This window comes from Dendropsophus ebraccatus, chromosome 15 (assembly GCF_027789765.1).
Source record: "Dendropsophus ebraccatus isolate aDenEbr1 chromosome 15, aDenEbr1.pat, whole genome shotgun sequence".
Classification (NCBI taxonomy): Eukaryota; Metazoa; Chordata; class Amphibia; order Anura; family Hylidae; genus Dendropsophus; species Dendropsophus ebraccatus.
The window spans coordinates 56,975,569-56,992,856 of NC_091468.1; the positions used below are offsets into that span (position 1 = coordinate 56,975,569).

Below are 17,288 nucleotides of genomic sequence, written 5' to 3' on the forward strand. Positions count from 1 at the left end.
TCAACCATCCATCAGTCTATGTACAAATCAACACAACTCCCAGAAATTATATCCTTGTAAATTATCCCTCAGAGGAACGATCAATAGATACAGGCAGCAGCAGCTGATAACACGACCTCTGACCTGTCCGCAATGTGGGAAATTTCTTACTTCAGTCCAAATTTCTGGATTTGTTGGGATTGGAATAGAAATTTGTTGTCTTCAAATTATCAATACGAACTGTCAGTAGCGTAATGTAACAATATGGGACTGTCAGTAACTAAATGTAACAGTACAGGACTGTCAGTGACTAAATGTAACAGTACAGGACTGTCAGTGAATAAATCTAACAGTACGGGACTGTCAGTGACCTTATGTAATAGTACGGGACTGTCAGTACCTAACTAACAGTACGGCATCGTTAGTAACTAAATGTAAACAATATGGAACTGTCTGTAAATAATACTTTACAGGACTGTCAGTAACTGAATGTATTAATATGGGACTGTCGGTAACAATACGGGACTGTCGGTAACTGAATAACTACAAGACTGGCAGTAGCTGAGTGTAACGATAAGCACTGTCAGTAAATAAATGTAACAATACGGGACTGCTGGTAACTGAATGAAACAAGGACTGTCAGTAGCGAAATGTTACAATAAGGACTGTCAGTAGCTGAATGCAACAATAAGGACTGTCAGTAACTAAATGTAACAATATGGGATTGTTAGTAACGAAATGTAACAATACAAGACTGTCGGTAATAATATAGGACTGTCTCTAACTGAATGTAAAAATACGGGACTGTGAGTAACTAAATGTAACAATACGTAACTGTCGGTAACACTACAAGACTGTCAGTAGCTGAATTTAATGATAAGGACTCAGTAGCCAAATGTATTGACAAGGACTGTCAGTAGCTGAATGTAGTAACAAGGACTGTCAATTTCTGAATGTAACAGTAAGGACTGTCAGTAGCTGAATGTAACAGTAAGGACTGTCGGTAACCGAATGTAACAATATTTCAGTCTTTAACAATAAGGACTGTCAGTAGCTGATTATAATGATAAGGACAGTAGCTGAGTGTAAACAGTACTGGATTAATGGTAATTTAATGTAACCAATAGGACCATTGGCGAATGTAAGATATGGGGCTTTCTGTAACTGAATGTAACAATAGGCCTTGGGCTCCATGGTTCCTAAAAGTCATAGGAAAATCACCAGTTGTGATAACCTCTGTCCAAGAAACTTGGCAAATATCACAAAATTCTGGACACGGCTGGAAATTGTTCATCACGAATCCCTTTGATTTATGACCCAGTTTCCCAGAGATTCACATGTAGCCCAAACCTAAAGAACTATGGGGAGGGGTCCAGGAGTCCGGGCTTCTGGCTAGTGAGGTATTATATGATTATAGTATTAGGCCTGAACTCTCTATTTCATCCACTGACCATGGTCTCACCTGGACTAAAGCTAGCCCATACACTCAGCTGACATGTACAACCCTGATGATTCCTGCAGCCGCAGTGCATGGAATAGATGCCCTGCAGCCTCGGGGATCATATCACATACATGTACACATGTACCCAGCGTGTCTTACATCCAGAAATCAGAAGAAATGTGACATGCAATAAAAACTTATTTACGAGAGATGAGAACTATACTTGTGTATATACAACCTGAAATTTTTCATGCTGAATATACGTAGAGCAGATGCGTCCTTACACTGACCGGACATAAATATTAAATGCATTGTATGTTTGGTGTTAATGTAAAAAGAAGAGAGAAGTGAGAGTGAAGAGTCCACCGTCATCGCACATGCACCAGGCCGCACATAGTCCAGATAGTGATTTGTATAGTCTATGTGAACAGTTCTCGTGGTCCTTCAGTGTGACGACTCCGCCATGGACTGTTCACTGGTGGGCAGAACCTATCACTGTGGAGGATGATCTGCTGATGAATGGACAATGCTCATTGATGCATGGAATATTGCCTAATTGTTTGCTACTGAACGTGAAATACTTAGTCCTGTACTGGTCCACTTAGTACCTGACCGCCACTGATATCTCGGCCAGGCTTTTACTAAAGATCAGGATGAACAGTTACTGGATTCTCCAGTGTTTTGGTCACATCTGTTGGTCTTTGATGCTCAGTCCCATATGGACAGTACAGTTCACTATGGCTCAATCCACATCTAGGTCTTCGCATAAAGTCTTTGTGTTGTGTCTTTGTACAACCATGTGCCCAAGCTTCCTCAGGGATCATGTAGAGATCTGTCTGCTTCTACTGCAGTGTGCTTCACACATGCAAAGACCTGATAGTATTTCTGAGGTTGCACCTGTGCTGTGGTTTTTGCATGATACTGAGCTGTCCATGATCATCACATGTAACATCTCACCTGTTGTGGTGACAACACAGAAGTATCCTGGATTCCTTGTAATAGGTCAATCACAGTGAGGTTTCTACACAGGAGCCATTGCGGTGAAGACGTCGATGGTCATGGTTTGTACAGCCTTCATTGCGATGGACAATGAGGATGGGGAAGTAGAGAGCATCTTGGTATGGGGGAGGCTCTTCCTCCTCCACAGTCACCTGGCTGGACAGTCGTGTCTGTTCTGTTGGACAGCCCTGCTCATTGAGGCTCTCACTGCGGCTCTGCCACAGGCAGCTTCGGCGGGATCCATATAAACGTCCCAGAGAGAATCGGCTACTGCTGAAGGGGATCCTGGGGCTGCCATTACAGATACTGAGTGCACTACGAGAAAAGATGGAGGAGCTGCTCATGGTGCGATGGCACCGATCACAGTTTTGGCGATACCCACGAGTGTACCGGCAGGCTGTGTACCCTGCAGAAATGCCAACTAGATCCATCAGGACAGCCTCAGAGTAGCTGGGCACCAGTTGCTGGTTGGACCGTATGTGCCACTCCAGCTCTGTACTGTCAATGGTGTTAACACGTGGCATTCTCCGGCATATTGTTCGATCATCGGCTGGTGTGACTGGTGTAAAGTCAAAGCCAAACAGCTTTTCTACGTGATAATGAACACACGAAGTGCGGTACTCATTGAGGACCCTCAGTGGCCAGGAGAGTGTAAGGAGAGCAGCTACCCAGAAGACATAGTGGGACACATACCACGGGAGGTTATCCGGATCGGAAAAAGCAACCATGTATTCCTTGAAGTCTACATTTTTAAGGTGCATGCCTTCTCGAGCCTCCATGTAGTCGTCCAGACCTTCATTCTCTGTGAAGAACCGAGCCCTCTGTGTTAGATACGAATTCTCTGACTCCACATTCGCAAAGCTGAAACATTTGGTAAACCTCAGCCGGGTGACCGGATAGCTGTCTAGGTCAGTCAGGTCTTTGGAGACATCCTTCACTCCACAGTTGTTGTAGTCAAACTCTGATTCCGCCACATGAGTATTGACCCGCTCGTGGTAGACTTGCGTGGTTGTGTACGCATCTCCATTCCGATAGCGTGTAACCTGACGTGTCCTTCGTACATAGTGATAGCTGATAGCCTTCCACCAGATACATGGAGTCGCCTGCTGCATCCTCTGCACCCTTTCCTGCACACTCTCTACATCTACCTTATATTGCAGCTCATTCCGTGTGTAACAGTGCCAGCACTCCACCAGGTAGACCACGTACAGCATGACAAGGAAGGCCAAGGGAATGTACACGTAACCATTGGAGCAAGGACTGTCGTGATACATCATGGAGTTGCCTTTGTAGGCACTGTCAAAGGTCAAGCGAGTGACTTTGGTAACGTGGCACCAGGTCATTGCACCCATACAGCCATAGATGAGGAGCGACAACAGGAGACATTTCCAGTGGGATTCACGACATAGGGACTTGCTCAGGGACTGCTTCACTGGCCTTTGCTGCAAGTAAGGAGACGAAAAAATATTTAGAAAGCATTGGTCAATGTTCAGTCATTCTCGCATTGATAGTAAAGAAATATCACACCTGGTCATTTCCGGTTTTGAGACATATGTCATTGGGCCCCAATGCACATTACATACAGTATGTGTCAGATCAACTTTTTAGGCCTCCTGGATCTTCTCTAACAGGTGAATTCAGGGGAGGAAAGATTGAATCTACCACCAGAGAAGTTAGGGCTGGGTTCACACTACGTATATTTCAGTCAGTATTGTGGTCCTCATATTGCAACCAAAACCAGGAGTGGATTAAAAAGACAGAAAGGATCTGTTCACACAATGTTGAAATTGAGTGGATGGCCGCCATATAATGGCAAATATTTGCTGTTATTTTAAAACAACGGCTGTTATATTGAAATAATGGCCGTTATTTACTGTTATATGGTGGCCATCCACTCAATTTCACCATTGTGTGAACAGATCCTTTCTGTGTTTTTAATCCACTCCTGGTTTTGGTTGCAATATGAGGACCACAATACTGACTGAAATATACGTAGTGTGAACCCAGGAATGGATTTGAAAAGAAGAGAAATCTCAGTCTTTCCTTTATGACCTGTTCCCTGTTTATAGTCTATTCCTGGCTTTGGCTTCACAAATCTGTCAGATAAATCTCTCTGTGTAAACGCACCATCATACAGAGCGATAATCATCCCGATTCGGCTGATTATTGCTGTGTGTAGTAGGGTGCTAACAGCAGCTTTGCCCTCTCCATTTAGAATACAGACAGGAAAAGCTTGATGTTGACATAATTGTCAGGCCAACAGGTGATCATGAATATGGGGGGACTGGTAAAGAAAGCTGTCAGTCGATCGAGTGTTTATGGGTATGGGAAGACTGGTTACATAGTTAATATGGTTGAAAAAAGACACATGTCCATTAAGTTCAACCGAGGAGGGGATGGATGCAGGGAAGGGGGATATATGAGGAGGGGATGGATGCAGGGAATGGTAGTGAGTGCAAAGTATAATGTTTGACAAATACCCCATGAGGGTCAAAATGATTCTGCACTTGGCTTTACAATAGAGATTATCAGATTGCACTAACTGGATGTTGTCAGTCAGGTTATCAGTATATTGGGATTGGAAATGATAGCTGTCAGCCAAACAAGTGTTCATGCGTATGGGGGGACTGGTAAACATAGATATCAACCAATCGAGTGTTCATGTGTATGTGAGGACTAGTAGAGACCACTGTCAGCCGACTGAGTGTTCATAGACATGGGGGGACTGCTAGAGATTGCTGTCAGCCGTTTAAGGGACCTATTCCACAGGCCGAGCAGGGCCTGATCAACGATGTAAATGTTTACTGGGCCTATTCCACGGCCCCCATGATCGTTAAGCAAGGGCTGCAGGGACATTGTTTCCGATGTCCTTGCATCCCTTGTTTCATACATTACCTGTCCGGGCTTCAGGTCTTCTCCTTCTTCCTCCCGGTCCCGCGCCGCAGCAGCTTCGGAGCGGCCTGTCTGAACTGACAGACCACTCAGCCAATCACTGGCCGCATCGGTTCCGGCCTGTGATTGGCTATACGGTCTGTCAATTCAGACAGCCCTGCTCCGAAGCTGCTGTGACGCGGGACCGGGAGGAAGAAAGAGAAGACCTGCAGCTCGGACAGGTAATGTTTGCTGCTGCTGAAATCATTGGTCGCCGCCGCGCACCACTATTCCACCGTAGCGATGCGCTGGTGGCGAACAATGATTTTAGGTCTGAACCTAAATGAATGATTCCACTCTCTATTCCATGGAGCGATAATCGGCCGATTATTGCTCTGATTTGGCCGTGGAGTAGGCCCCTTAGTGTTCATATGTATAGAGGTACTAGTAGAGATAGCTGTCAGCTGGTCAAGTGATCATGTGTATGGGGGACTGGTAGCGATCACTGTCATTCCATCGAGTGTTCATGTGTATGGGGGGAGGGGGACTGGTAGAAATCACTGTCAACCAATCAAATGCTTATGTGTATGGGGGGGGGATTGGGAGAGAGAGCTGTCTGCCAATTGAGTCCTCGTGTATATGTTGGGATTGGGAGAGATAGCGGTCAGACGATCAAGTGTTCATGTGAATGGGGCTGGGGGGACTGGTAGAGATCGGGAGGAACATTTTTCGACTGATTAGTAGATAAAGATGTCAGCTGAACAAGAATTTGGCCAACAGCAGTTGGCAATCAAATGGGCTTCAATAATTTTCGGACAAATTTTGTTCAATATCTTTAAAACACTTGACAGGTATCTGCAGGTTCCCCTATATTTACGGGGCTGTCACCTCTATTCACACTTCAAGAGGCCAAATAAAATCTGATGCCCCGTCCTGATATGGACCTGCAGTAACCGGATGGGAGATTTCAGCTGACGACAGCAGCCGGATAGAATTCCTTTTACGCCCTGCCTCTAGAGATCATCAAGGACATAAGGTGATTCGAGGAGAGAAGCTGTGTACTATATGCAGTCGCATTTGACTATACAGATACAGTGGGGGAATAAAGTATTTGATACGCTGCTGATTTTGTACATTTTTCTACCTACAAAGAATGGAGAGGTTTGTAGTTTTTATCATAGGTACACTTCAACTGTGAGAGACACAATCTATATAAAAAAAAATCCCCCAAATCATTGTTTGATGTTTACGTAATTATTTAGCATTTTGTTGAATGAAATAAGTATTTGATAAAGAAATAAAAACTTGGTGTATTTGCGATTACAGACATCAGACGTTTCTTGTTGTTCTTGACCAAGTTTGCACACACTGCAGCAGGGATTTTGTCCTACTCCTCCATACAGATCTTTCAGGTTTTGGGGCTGTCGCTGTCCAGCATTGAGTTTCGGCTCCCTCCAAACATTTTCTATTGGTTCCGATCTGGAGACTAGGCTAGGCCACTCCTGGACCTTGATATGGTTAATGTACCTCCCATGCAGTTCTGGGTTGATTCCTGACCCTTTTCAGAATTATCCTTACCCCACGAGGCGAGATCTTGCATAAAGCTCCAGACCAACGAAGATTAACAGTCATCTTGTGTTTTTTTCATTTTCTAATAATTGTGCCAACAGTTGTTGCCTTCTCACCAAGATGCTTGCAAATTGTCCTGTAGCCCATCCCAGCCTTGTGCAGGTCTGCAAGTTTGTCCCTGGTATCTTTAGACAGCTCTTTAGTCTTGACCATGTTTAACGAGTTCAAACAGGTGCAAAGGCACACAAATTACAGGCCCCTCCATTCTTTGTAGGTGGGAAAACTACAAATGGACAGTGTATCAAATACTTATTTTCCCCTCTGTATGTCCACAAAGGGCAGAAGTGTCCGCCATTGTTCTATTATCGTGAAACAACCCATGTCATATGTATGGGATGCAAATTTCTGCAACAAATCTGCAATGTGTGACGCATGCACAGTATCCGGATGGAGTGTAAACCCTATAGCCTCTCCCGCTGCTCTGCTTGTGTAAGTGCCAGTGTTCTGGCATGTAACCAGGAAGCTCAGGATGAACATAATTGCTTCACTTATTTTAGAAATCAAGGCATCTAAACATTTTGTTGATGTCAGGCAGTACTAACGATAGTACTTCGGGTACAATTCTGTAAGTAAGGTTTCGAGTCTATCCAAGATGGCACCTTACTGTGATAATGAGTTTTTGGGTTGGCAGCGCTTTGGCATGTCCTGCACCCTCCTGACATCAGGAAGACACCTTCATTCACCACAGAGGGGAGGATATTCCAGACTCGTCAATATTAAATTCCCTAATTGCTGTGCTTATCCGTGGCCTGTAATCTCACATGTAATCCCACAAATGGTTTAGGATTATCTGGTAATGTGAGCCGCTATGTTTGACACCCAGATGTGGATCTGATGACAGTGAGAGGAGTGTCTTTCTGTAACTGGGTGATACAGGGTTAAGTGCTGTGTTATAAACACTTTAATAATGCAGTGAGCAGCAGCATCTTCTCGCTATCATCACATCCCATTACCCAGCATCCTCTGCAGCTCTCTCCATGTCTTTACATTTCACAGTAAAACATCTCATCTAGGAGCCTCACGGATACAGCAGCACAGCTCCAAACAGGCACTGGAAGGCACATCCATAATAGTGGAGAGGGTTGGTGTTACGGAGATGTAGTGTCCACATAGTAAAGTTGTAGTGCTCTGATGTGTTAGTGATAGGAGTGGGGTGGTAGAGCTGTATGAGGAGGGGGTTGTAGTGGTCTGGCTGGGATACCAGGAGGGTGTTATAGTGGTCTGGGCAGGATTTGAGAAGAGTGTTAGGGTGCGTGCACACTACGGAATAGCCGCGTATAACCCGCGGCGTATTCCGTCTCTTGTTCCTGCACGCATATCCGCCCGTGCCATAGACACTATTCTGTGCACGGGCGGATTCCACGTTCCGTCGAAAGAATTGACATGTCACTTCTTTCGACGGCACGCGGAATCCGCCCGTACATAGAATAGTGTCTATGGCACAGGCGGATATGCGTGCAGGGACAAGAGACGGAATACGCCGCGGGTTATACGCGGCAATTCCGTAGTGTGCACGCACCCTTAGGGTATGTGCACACTGAGCAATTCTTGAGGAATTGTAGCTGAAAGTTTTCAGGCAGAATTCAAGCAGAATTTAAGCCCCCCCCCCCATTGACTTCTATAGGATTCCTCTAGCAGATCTACAGCAGAAAATTCTGCTCTGAAATTCTGCAGTGTGAACAACAGAGCAGAAAACCCATTGAACACAATGGGACTTTGCTCTGTACATATTTTACGGGAGGAATTTCAAGCTGAATTTCAAGCTGAATTTCAAGCTGAATTCCTTGCCTTTTCCTCAGTGTGCACATACCCTTATAGTGGTCTGGCCAGTATATGAGAAGGGTGTTATAGTGGTCTGACTGCAATATAAAGAGGGTGTTGTAGTGGTCTGGTCAGAGTATGAGAAGGGTGTTATAATGGTCTGGCCAGTATATGAGGAGGGTGTTGTAGTGGTCAGGCCAGAATAATAGGAAGGTGTTTTAGTGTTGTGGTCGGGATACAAATAGGGTGTTGTAATGGTCAGGCTGGGATATATGCAGGGTGTTGTAGCAATGTCGCCAGCATATGAGGTGGGCGTTGTAGTGGTCTGGCCAGAATATGAGAAGGGTGTTATAAAGGTCTGGCCAGTATATGAGGAGCGTGTGTTAGTGGTCAGGCCAGTATATGAGGAGCGTGTGTTAGTGGTCAGGCCAGGATATGAGGAGGGTGTTATAAAGGTCTGGCCAGTATATGAGGATTGTGTTGTAGTGGTCTGGTCGGGACACAAAGAGGGTGTAGTAGGGGTCTGGCTGGGATGCGAGATGGGTGTTGTGGTGGTCAGGCTGGGATATAAGGAGGATGTTGTAGTAATGTTGCCAGCATATGAGATGGGTGTTCAGTGGTCTGGTCAGAGTATAAAAAGGGTGCTATAATGGTCTGGCCAGTATATGAGGAGGGTGTTGTAGTGGTCTGGCCGGGACATGAGGAGGGTGTTGTAGTGATCTCACCGGGATATGAGGAGGGTGTTGTAGTGGTCTCACCGGGATATGAGGAGGGTGTCGTAGTGGTCTCACCGGGATATGAGGAGGGTGTTGTAGTGGTCTGGTTGGGATATGAGGAGGGTGTTGTAGTGGTCTCCCCGGGATATGAGGATGGTGTTGTAGTGGTCTGGTCAGGATATGAGGATGGTGTTGTAGTGGTCTGGTTGGGATATGAGGAGGGTGTTGTAGTGGTCTCCCCGGGATATGAGGAGGGCATTGTAGTGGTCTATCCAGGATACAAGGAGGGTTTTGTAGTAGTCTGGTCAGGATATGAGGATGGTGTTGTAGTGGTCTGGTCAGGATATGAGGAGGGCATTGTAGTGGTCTGGCTGGGATATGAGGAGGGTGTTGTAGTGGTCTGGTCAGGATATGAGGAGGGTGTTGTAGTGGTCTGGTTGAGATATGAGGAGGGTGTTGTAGTGGTCTGGTCAGGATATGAGGAGGGTGTTGTAGTGGTCTGGTAGAGATATGAGGAGGGTGTTGTAGTTGTCTGGCTGGGATATGAGGAGGGTGTTTTAGTGGCCTGGTTGGCATATGAGGATGGTGTTGTAGTGGTCTCCCCGGGATATGAGGAGGGTGTTTTAGTGGCCTGGTTGGCATATGAGGAGGGCATTGTAGTGGTCTATCCAGGATACAAGGAGGGTTTTGTAGTAGTCTGGTCAGGATATGAGGATGGTGTTGTAGTGGTCTGGTCAGGATATGAGGAGGGTGTTGTAGTGGTCTGGTTGAGATATGAGGAGGGTGTTGTAGTGGTCTCCCCGGGATATGAGGAGGGTGTTGTAGTGGTCTGGTTGAGATATGAGGAGGGTGTTGTAGTGGTCTGGCTGGGATATGAGGAGGGTGTTGTAGTGGTCTGGCTGGGATATGAGGAGGGTGTTGTAGTGGTCTGGCTGGGATATGAGGATGGTGTTGTAGTGGTCTGGTTGAGTTATGAGGAGCGTGTTGTAGTGGGCTGGCCGGGATGTGAGGAGGGTGTGAATAGACATAAGAGTGAAGAGCTTGCTGTTATGACTTCTTCAATAGGCCTGAGGGGGTCATGTGAAGGTTTCCTCACTGAGATACATCACCCCTCAGATGTCTCTCCAGGCCGGCCCCTGCTCTGTACTGATGAGAGGCAGCTGTCTACAGATTGGGGGGGGGGGGCTCTTTCTTTTAGAGGGCTTTCTGGTTTGGCTGATCAGCCCTCCTTATGTTTTAAAACAATAGAAAGAAAGAAATAATGGGGGAGGGGTATTCCGTACATATAAATAGATGGCAGCTGAGTAGAGGTGAGAACAACGTATGTAGATAATTGTGCCCACTCCTTAGTGGAGTCAGTCACAGAATCCTCACCAATTACCTCACACATTCATAAATAGCAGCGAGAGAGGCGCTACCTGTATATACCGTATACACTGCAGCAGCCAATCATAGGGGAAATATACATACACTGTTATACATGGTGTTATACATATGTGACTGAGAGGGAGATACGCAGGTAGGGCTATATATAGTGCAATACATATAGGAGAGATTGTGTATATAGGGATATACTGTATGGTGTTATACATATGGGATTGTGTATATAGGGATATATGGTGTTATACATATGGGATTGTGTATATAGGGATATATGGTTTTATACATATGGGATTGGGTATATAGGGGTATGTAGAGATATGCAGGTAGGGTTATATATGGTGTTATACATATGGGGGGATTGTGTATATAGGGATATATGATGTAATACATATGGGGTTGTGTATATAGGGGTATATATGACGTTATACATATGGGGGATTGTGTATGTAGGGATATATCATGTCATACATATGGGGGGATTGTGTATATAGGGGTATAGAGAGAGAGATATGCAGGTAGGGCTATAAATGGTGTAATACATATGGGGGATTGTGTATACTAGTGGTGTATAGATACATGCAGATAGGGTTATATACAGTATGGTGTGATACATATCAGGGATTCTGTTTATAGGATTATACATAGTGTCATACGTATGGGGGTTATTGTGTATATAGTGGTACATGTAGAGATATGACAATAGGGTTATCTATGTTGTTATATATTTGGGGGGTATATATGGGTGTATATAGAGATATGCCAGTAGGGTTATATATATTGATATACATATGGGGGAATTGTGTATATATGGGTATTAATAAAAATATGCAGGTAAGGTGTATACATGTATGGTGTTATACAGATGGAATTATTTATATAGGGGTATATATAGAAATATGCAGGTAGGATAAAATTTTGTGTAATACAAATTGTGTATTTAGGGGTATATAAATATGATATGGTGTTATACATAAGAGGGATAGTGTATATAGGGGTATATATAGAGATATGCAGGCAGGGCTACATATGGTGTAAACATGTAGAATTGTGTATGTAGGGGTATATATAGATATGCAGGTAGGGTTATATATGGTTTTATACATATGGGAGGTTTGTGAGAGTGTGTAGATAGACGTATGCAGGCGGGGCTATATATGGTGTAAACATATAGAATTGTGTATGTAGGGGTATATATAGATATGCAGGTAGGGTTATATATGGTTTTATACATATGGGAGGTTTGTGAGAGTGTGTAGATAGACGTATGCAGGCGGGGCTATATATGGTGTAAACATATAGAATTGTGTATATAGGGGTATATAGAGAAACAAAAACAGGTTTGCAGCACTCCAGTATATACTATAGCAATGGTGCCTTGTTATAAGCATTCCTGTGACCACAAGTGCAAAATATACAGTACCTCCAGAAGAATATTGCAGCTCTCCAAAAAATGTTATGTTTAAAACATTTATATCCATTATTATACATATGATGGGGTTGTTTAAATAGGGGTTTATAGAGAGAGATATGCAGGTAGGATTATATATGGTGTTATACATATAGGGGTATTGTGTATATGGGGGTATATAGAGAGATATTCCAGTGAGGTTATACATAGGACTATATATGGTGTTATACATATGCAGGATTGTATATGTAGGTGTGTGTGTGTGTATATATATATATATATATATATATATATATATATATATATATATATTTATTTATATAGTAGAGAGATGTTATGGTGAGGTTATACATAGAAATCCTTCTATGGCATCACAGTTTTAGGATGGAAGTGCTATGCAATCTGTCAGTAAGGATCTTGGATGTGGCCCTTATTCTGCAGGAGACTGTAATCGATCACCTAAAGGAAAGGATATTCTGAATAACATTATACCCCCTGGGAGTGAAGGAGACCTGCCCACTACACAGTTAAAGGGGTATTCCACTCACATATAACTTTTGATATGTTGCTGCCCATGGTGAGACTAACAATTCCTTCTATACTTGTTATTATCTATTTAGTCTCCTTCTCCCAGTTCTAAGCTGCTGCTTTCTACCGAAGACATAAAAATCTGTGTGTGAGCTGTTCTCTCTGTCTACTCCTCCCTTATGAGACAGCTGATGTAAACAAGTCCCTGACTGGCTTTATCTGCAACTTTCTAGCTTCTTTGCTAATAAAGTTGCTAATGAACTCACTGTGATTATCCCTCCCAGCATTACAAAGAAGCTACAATGTTGCAGATGAAGCCAGTCAGTTTACATGAGGCGTCTCAGAAGGAAGGGGGAGGAGGGGCAGACAGAGAGAAAAGCTCACACGCAGATTTTTGTATTTTCAACAGAAACCAGCAGCTGAGAACTAGGGGAAGGAGACTGAATAGATTATAACAAGTATGAAATTAATTGTTAGTCTCACCATGAGCATCAACATATCAAGAGTTTTGTTTAAGTGGAATACCCCTTTAATGAATTTTGAGCAATTGTTATCAGTATCAGGGGAAAAGTGCAGGCTAGAAAAGTGGTGTGGAACAGAGGCCAACTATAAATTCCCTTGTTCCCAGTCAGTGATGGGAGGAGGAGTGAGGAGACAGTACAGCCCTCAGATGATCAGGAGCTTGGGAACACCTCTCTGACACTTTGCACTGGAGAATAAAAGCATTTTCTATGTTCTGGAAGCACAGATGGATATATAAAAGGTACCTTGTGTCTCCTTGACCTAACAAGCATCTAACAGTGTCAGCGGTCTGGAGCATGAATCACAGCTGACAGATTTACTTTAAAACCATAGATGTAAATAAAACTGTCCTAATCCATGAGAGGTATTAGAGATGACAGCTGTGTGTTATATTCAGGGTGACAAATTGGTGTTATATTGGGGTGACAGCAGTGTGTTATACAGGGTGATAACTATATCATGGGGTGACAGCTGTGTGTTATACAGGGTGATAACTATACGATGTGGTGACGGCTGTGTGTTATGCTGCATTTACACAAAACGATAATTGGCCCGATCGTACGATTAACGATTTTTTTTTTTAATAACGATCAGCGTTTAGACGGTATGATATATCATATGGAAAATTCGTTTTGCGATCGCTTAAGCCTAGGGATGGTCCAAACCGAGTTCTGTTCAGGTTCGTACGAACCCGAACCCTCGGTAATGATTCCCGCTGTCTGCCCGCTCCGTGGAGCGGGCGGATCCAGCGGGAGGACCGCCTGAAAAACTGGGATACAGCCATAGCCATAGGCGTTACAGTCGTTACTTCCGCTGGATCCGCCGCTCCACGGAGCGGTCAGACAGCGGGTCTCTGCTGCCGAGCGTTCGGGTTCATACGAACCCGAACCTCGGCAGGTTCGGACCATCCCTACTTAAGCCTATCTCACACATTGGTAAAATCGGCGAACGACTGTTCACACGGAACGATCTGTAAATTTTTTGCGAACGATCAATGACGATTTGAGAACAAATTCAAAGATCAAAATGAACGATTACTCGCTCGTCGTTTGATCGTTCGCTGCATTTACACGTACAATTATCATTCGAATTCGCAGCATTATACAGAGTGATAACTATATCATAGGGTGACAGCTGTGTATTATGCAGGGAGATTGCTATATCATTGGGTGACAGCTGTGTATTATACAGGGTGATTGCTATATCATAGGGTGACTGTGCTGTAGTTGGGTGACAACTGCCTGTTATAGTGGGGGGTTAGTTGCGCTGTAGTTGGGTGACAACTGTCTGTTATAGTAGAGTGTTAGCTACGTTGTAGTTGGGTGACATCTGTTTGTTATAGTGGGGTATTAGCTGTGCTGTAGTTGGGTGACAGCTGTCGGTTATAGTTGGGTGTTAGTTGCGCTGTAGTTGGGTGACAGCTGTCTGTTATGGTGGGGTGTTAGTTGTGCTGTAGTTGGATGACAACTGTCTGTTATAGTAGGGTGTTAGCTACGTTGTAGTTGGGTGACATCTGTTTGTTATAGTGGGGTGTTAGTTGCGCTGTAGTTGGGTGACAGCTGTCTGTTATGGTGGGGTGTTAGTTACGCTGTAGTTGGGTGATAGCTGTTATAGTGGGGTGTTAGCTGCGCTGTAGTTGGGTGACAACTGTCTGTTATAGTAGGGTGTTAGTTACGCTGTAGTTAGGTGATAGCTGTTATAGTGGGGTGACAGCTGTCTGTTATAGTGGGGTGTTAGTTACGGTGTAGTTGGGTGACAGCTGTTATAGTAGGCTGTTAGCTGCGCTATAGTTGGGTGACAGCTGTCGGTTATAGTGGGGTGTTAGTTACGCTGTAGTTGGGTGACAGCTGTTATAGTAGGCTGTTAGCTGCGCTATAGTTGGGTAACAGCTGTCGGTTATAGTGGGGTGTTAGTTACGCTGTAGTTTGGTGATAGCTGTTATAGTGGGGTGACAGCTGTCTGTTATAGTGTGGTGTTAGTTGCGCTGTAGTTTGGTGATAGCTGTCTGTTATAGTGGGGTGTTAGCTGTGCTGTGGTGTAAGCTGCATTTTAATTTGTTGACAGTCTAGTTTTAGGGTCAAGGTTGTATGCTGTATATAGTGAGATTTGTGTATTGCGTAAGTAGGCAGGGAGACAAATATCTGTTATCTCAGGATGGCAGCAGTGTGTGAGGGGTGACATCTATGTTATGTAGTGGAGATAAAGCTGTATGTTGTGGGGAGGGGGGAAGCTGTTTACTATGTCAGGTTGACAGCAGTATGATGAGTGCTGTAGTGGGGTGATGGCTTTCTGCTATGTCAGGGTGAAACCTGTGTTGTAGAGTTATGACGGCTGTCTATAATATCAGGGTGACATAAGTTTATGTGTGTGTGTGTGTGTATTGGAGTGGGGTAATGGTTGACTGTTATGCCAGGGTGATGACTAAATTTAACTGGTGTGACTAATGGGGTGACAACTGTCTATTACAGTGTTGACACCTCTGTAGAGGGGTGATGGCCGTGTATTGTACAGAGATGATGGCTGTGTGTTGTAGTGGGGTGATGGTTGTGTGGCTAAGGATTGGTGTTGTCATAGGGTGGTAGTTTTATGTTCTGGGGAAATGTCTGTGTGTTGTAGTAGGCTATAGATGGTGGTTGTAGTGGTGTAGTGGTCTGATGTTGTGTGTTGTAGTAAGGCAGTGGCTGTGTTTTAGTATGAGGCATTGGTTGGACGTTGTAGTGGGGCAATGGTTCTGTCTGGGGCATTGGCTGTAAGTTGTAATGGGGCGATGGTGGCATGTTGTAATGGGAGATGGCAGGGTGTTATAGTGGGGTAATGTTGGGGTGATATTTATTACAGGCCCCTCACCCCCCATCTGCTTACCAGTTCTCGTACAGCATCGGTGCTCTCCTGCGGAACAGACCCTGTGCTGCTTTCGCTGGCCGCTGATGCTGGTGGCGACATGGCCAAGGTCTGTAGGAAAGTCCCCGGTCCCAGGCCCAATCCAGGAGGATGGAGTTAAGATCCAGCTGTAATCCAGTGGGAGAGTCATACCCCCACCATCCACCGGGAGCCCCTAAACATCTGGGGCTTGTGGCGAGTATGAGGTTCCATGTCACATCTCTGGTGCAGGGAGGTACAATGCCGGCTGTTCACACATGTGTACGACTGCGTGTCAGGGATGAGGTGCACACCTGCCACACACATCTACACACACATAGGGTAAACATAACACACACACAGGACACACACACACAAGACACACAGACACACACGGAGCAGAACGGTGCAGGGGCAGGAGGGAGGGGGCAGGGGCAGGAGGGATGACAGGGAAGGATGCTGCAGGAGCTGGAGGATGGGAGAGATTCCTAGGGAAGATGGGAGGGAGACAGGAGGAGGAGGAGGAGGGAGGAAGAGGAGGAGATACAGGAGGAGAAGAGAGCGCAGCCCCACACAGCTGGAGGAATCACTGCTGACCTTGAAAGAGTGCACTCCTCCGTCACTGACTGTCTCTCCATCACCAGTTGTTTACCTAGGTCTCTACATCACTGGCTGTCTCTTCATGTGTTTCCATCATTGTTTGTCTCATTGTGTCTCTGCATCATTGTCTGTCTCATAATCTCTCTTCATCACTGGCTGTCCCTTTGTGTCTCATCTCATCATAACTCTTCATCTATAACTGTCTTATTGTGTCTCTGCATCATTGTCTGTCTCATCATCTCTCTTCATCACTGGCTGTCCCTTTGTGTCTCTACAATGCTATCTCTTCATGTCTCTCTATCACTGTCTATCTCATTATAACTTCATCTATAACTGTCTCATTGTGTCTTCCCATCCCTTACTGTCTATTTATGTCTCTTCATCACAGTCGATCACATCATGTCTCTCCATCACTGACTGTCTCTCCATTACCAACTGTCTATCCATGACGCACTGGCTCCGTCTTCATGTCTCTTCATTACTGACTGTCTCATCATGTCTCCCCACCACACCTGCTTTCATCCTCTGCCTGTCTCTCCACCCCTGGCCACCTCTCTATCTTTGCTAGTTTCTTACCTACCACCTGTCTCTC

At 44.8% G+C, this 17,288-nt stretch overlaps 1 protein-coding gene across 1 annotated transcript; it reads right to left on the minus strand.

Annotated features, from left to right (window-relative positions):
• Nucleotides 1–369: 369 nt before the first annotated feature.
• On the minus strand, nucleotides 370–16,449 carry TMEM151B (transmembrane protein 151B). The gene is made up of 2 exons (XM_069954464.1): nucleotides 16,100–16,449; nucleotides 370–3,861 (listed from the first exon to the last, which is right to left on the minus strand). Exons 1-2 carry the CDS (start codon nucleotides 16,178–16,180, stop codon nucleotides 2,428–2,430), a joined length of 1,515 nt encoding a protein of 504 aa, XP_069810565.1. The 5' UTR covers nucleotides 16,181–16,449; the 3' UTR covers nucleotides 370–2,427.
• Between the last annotated feature and the right edge of the window lie 839 nt (nucleotides 16,450–17,288).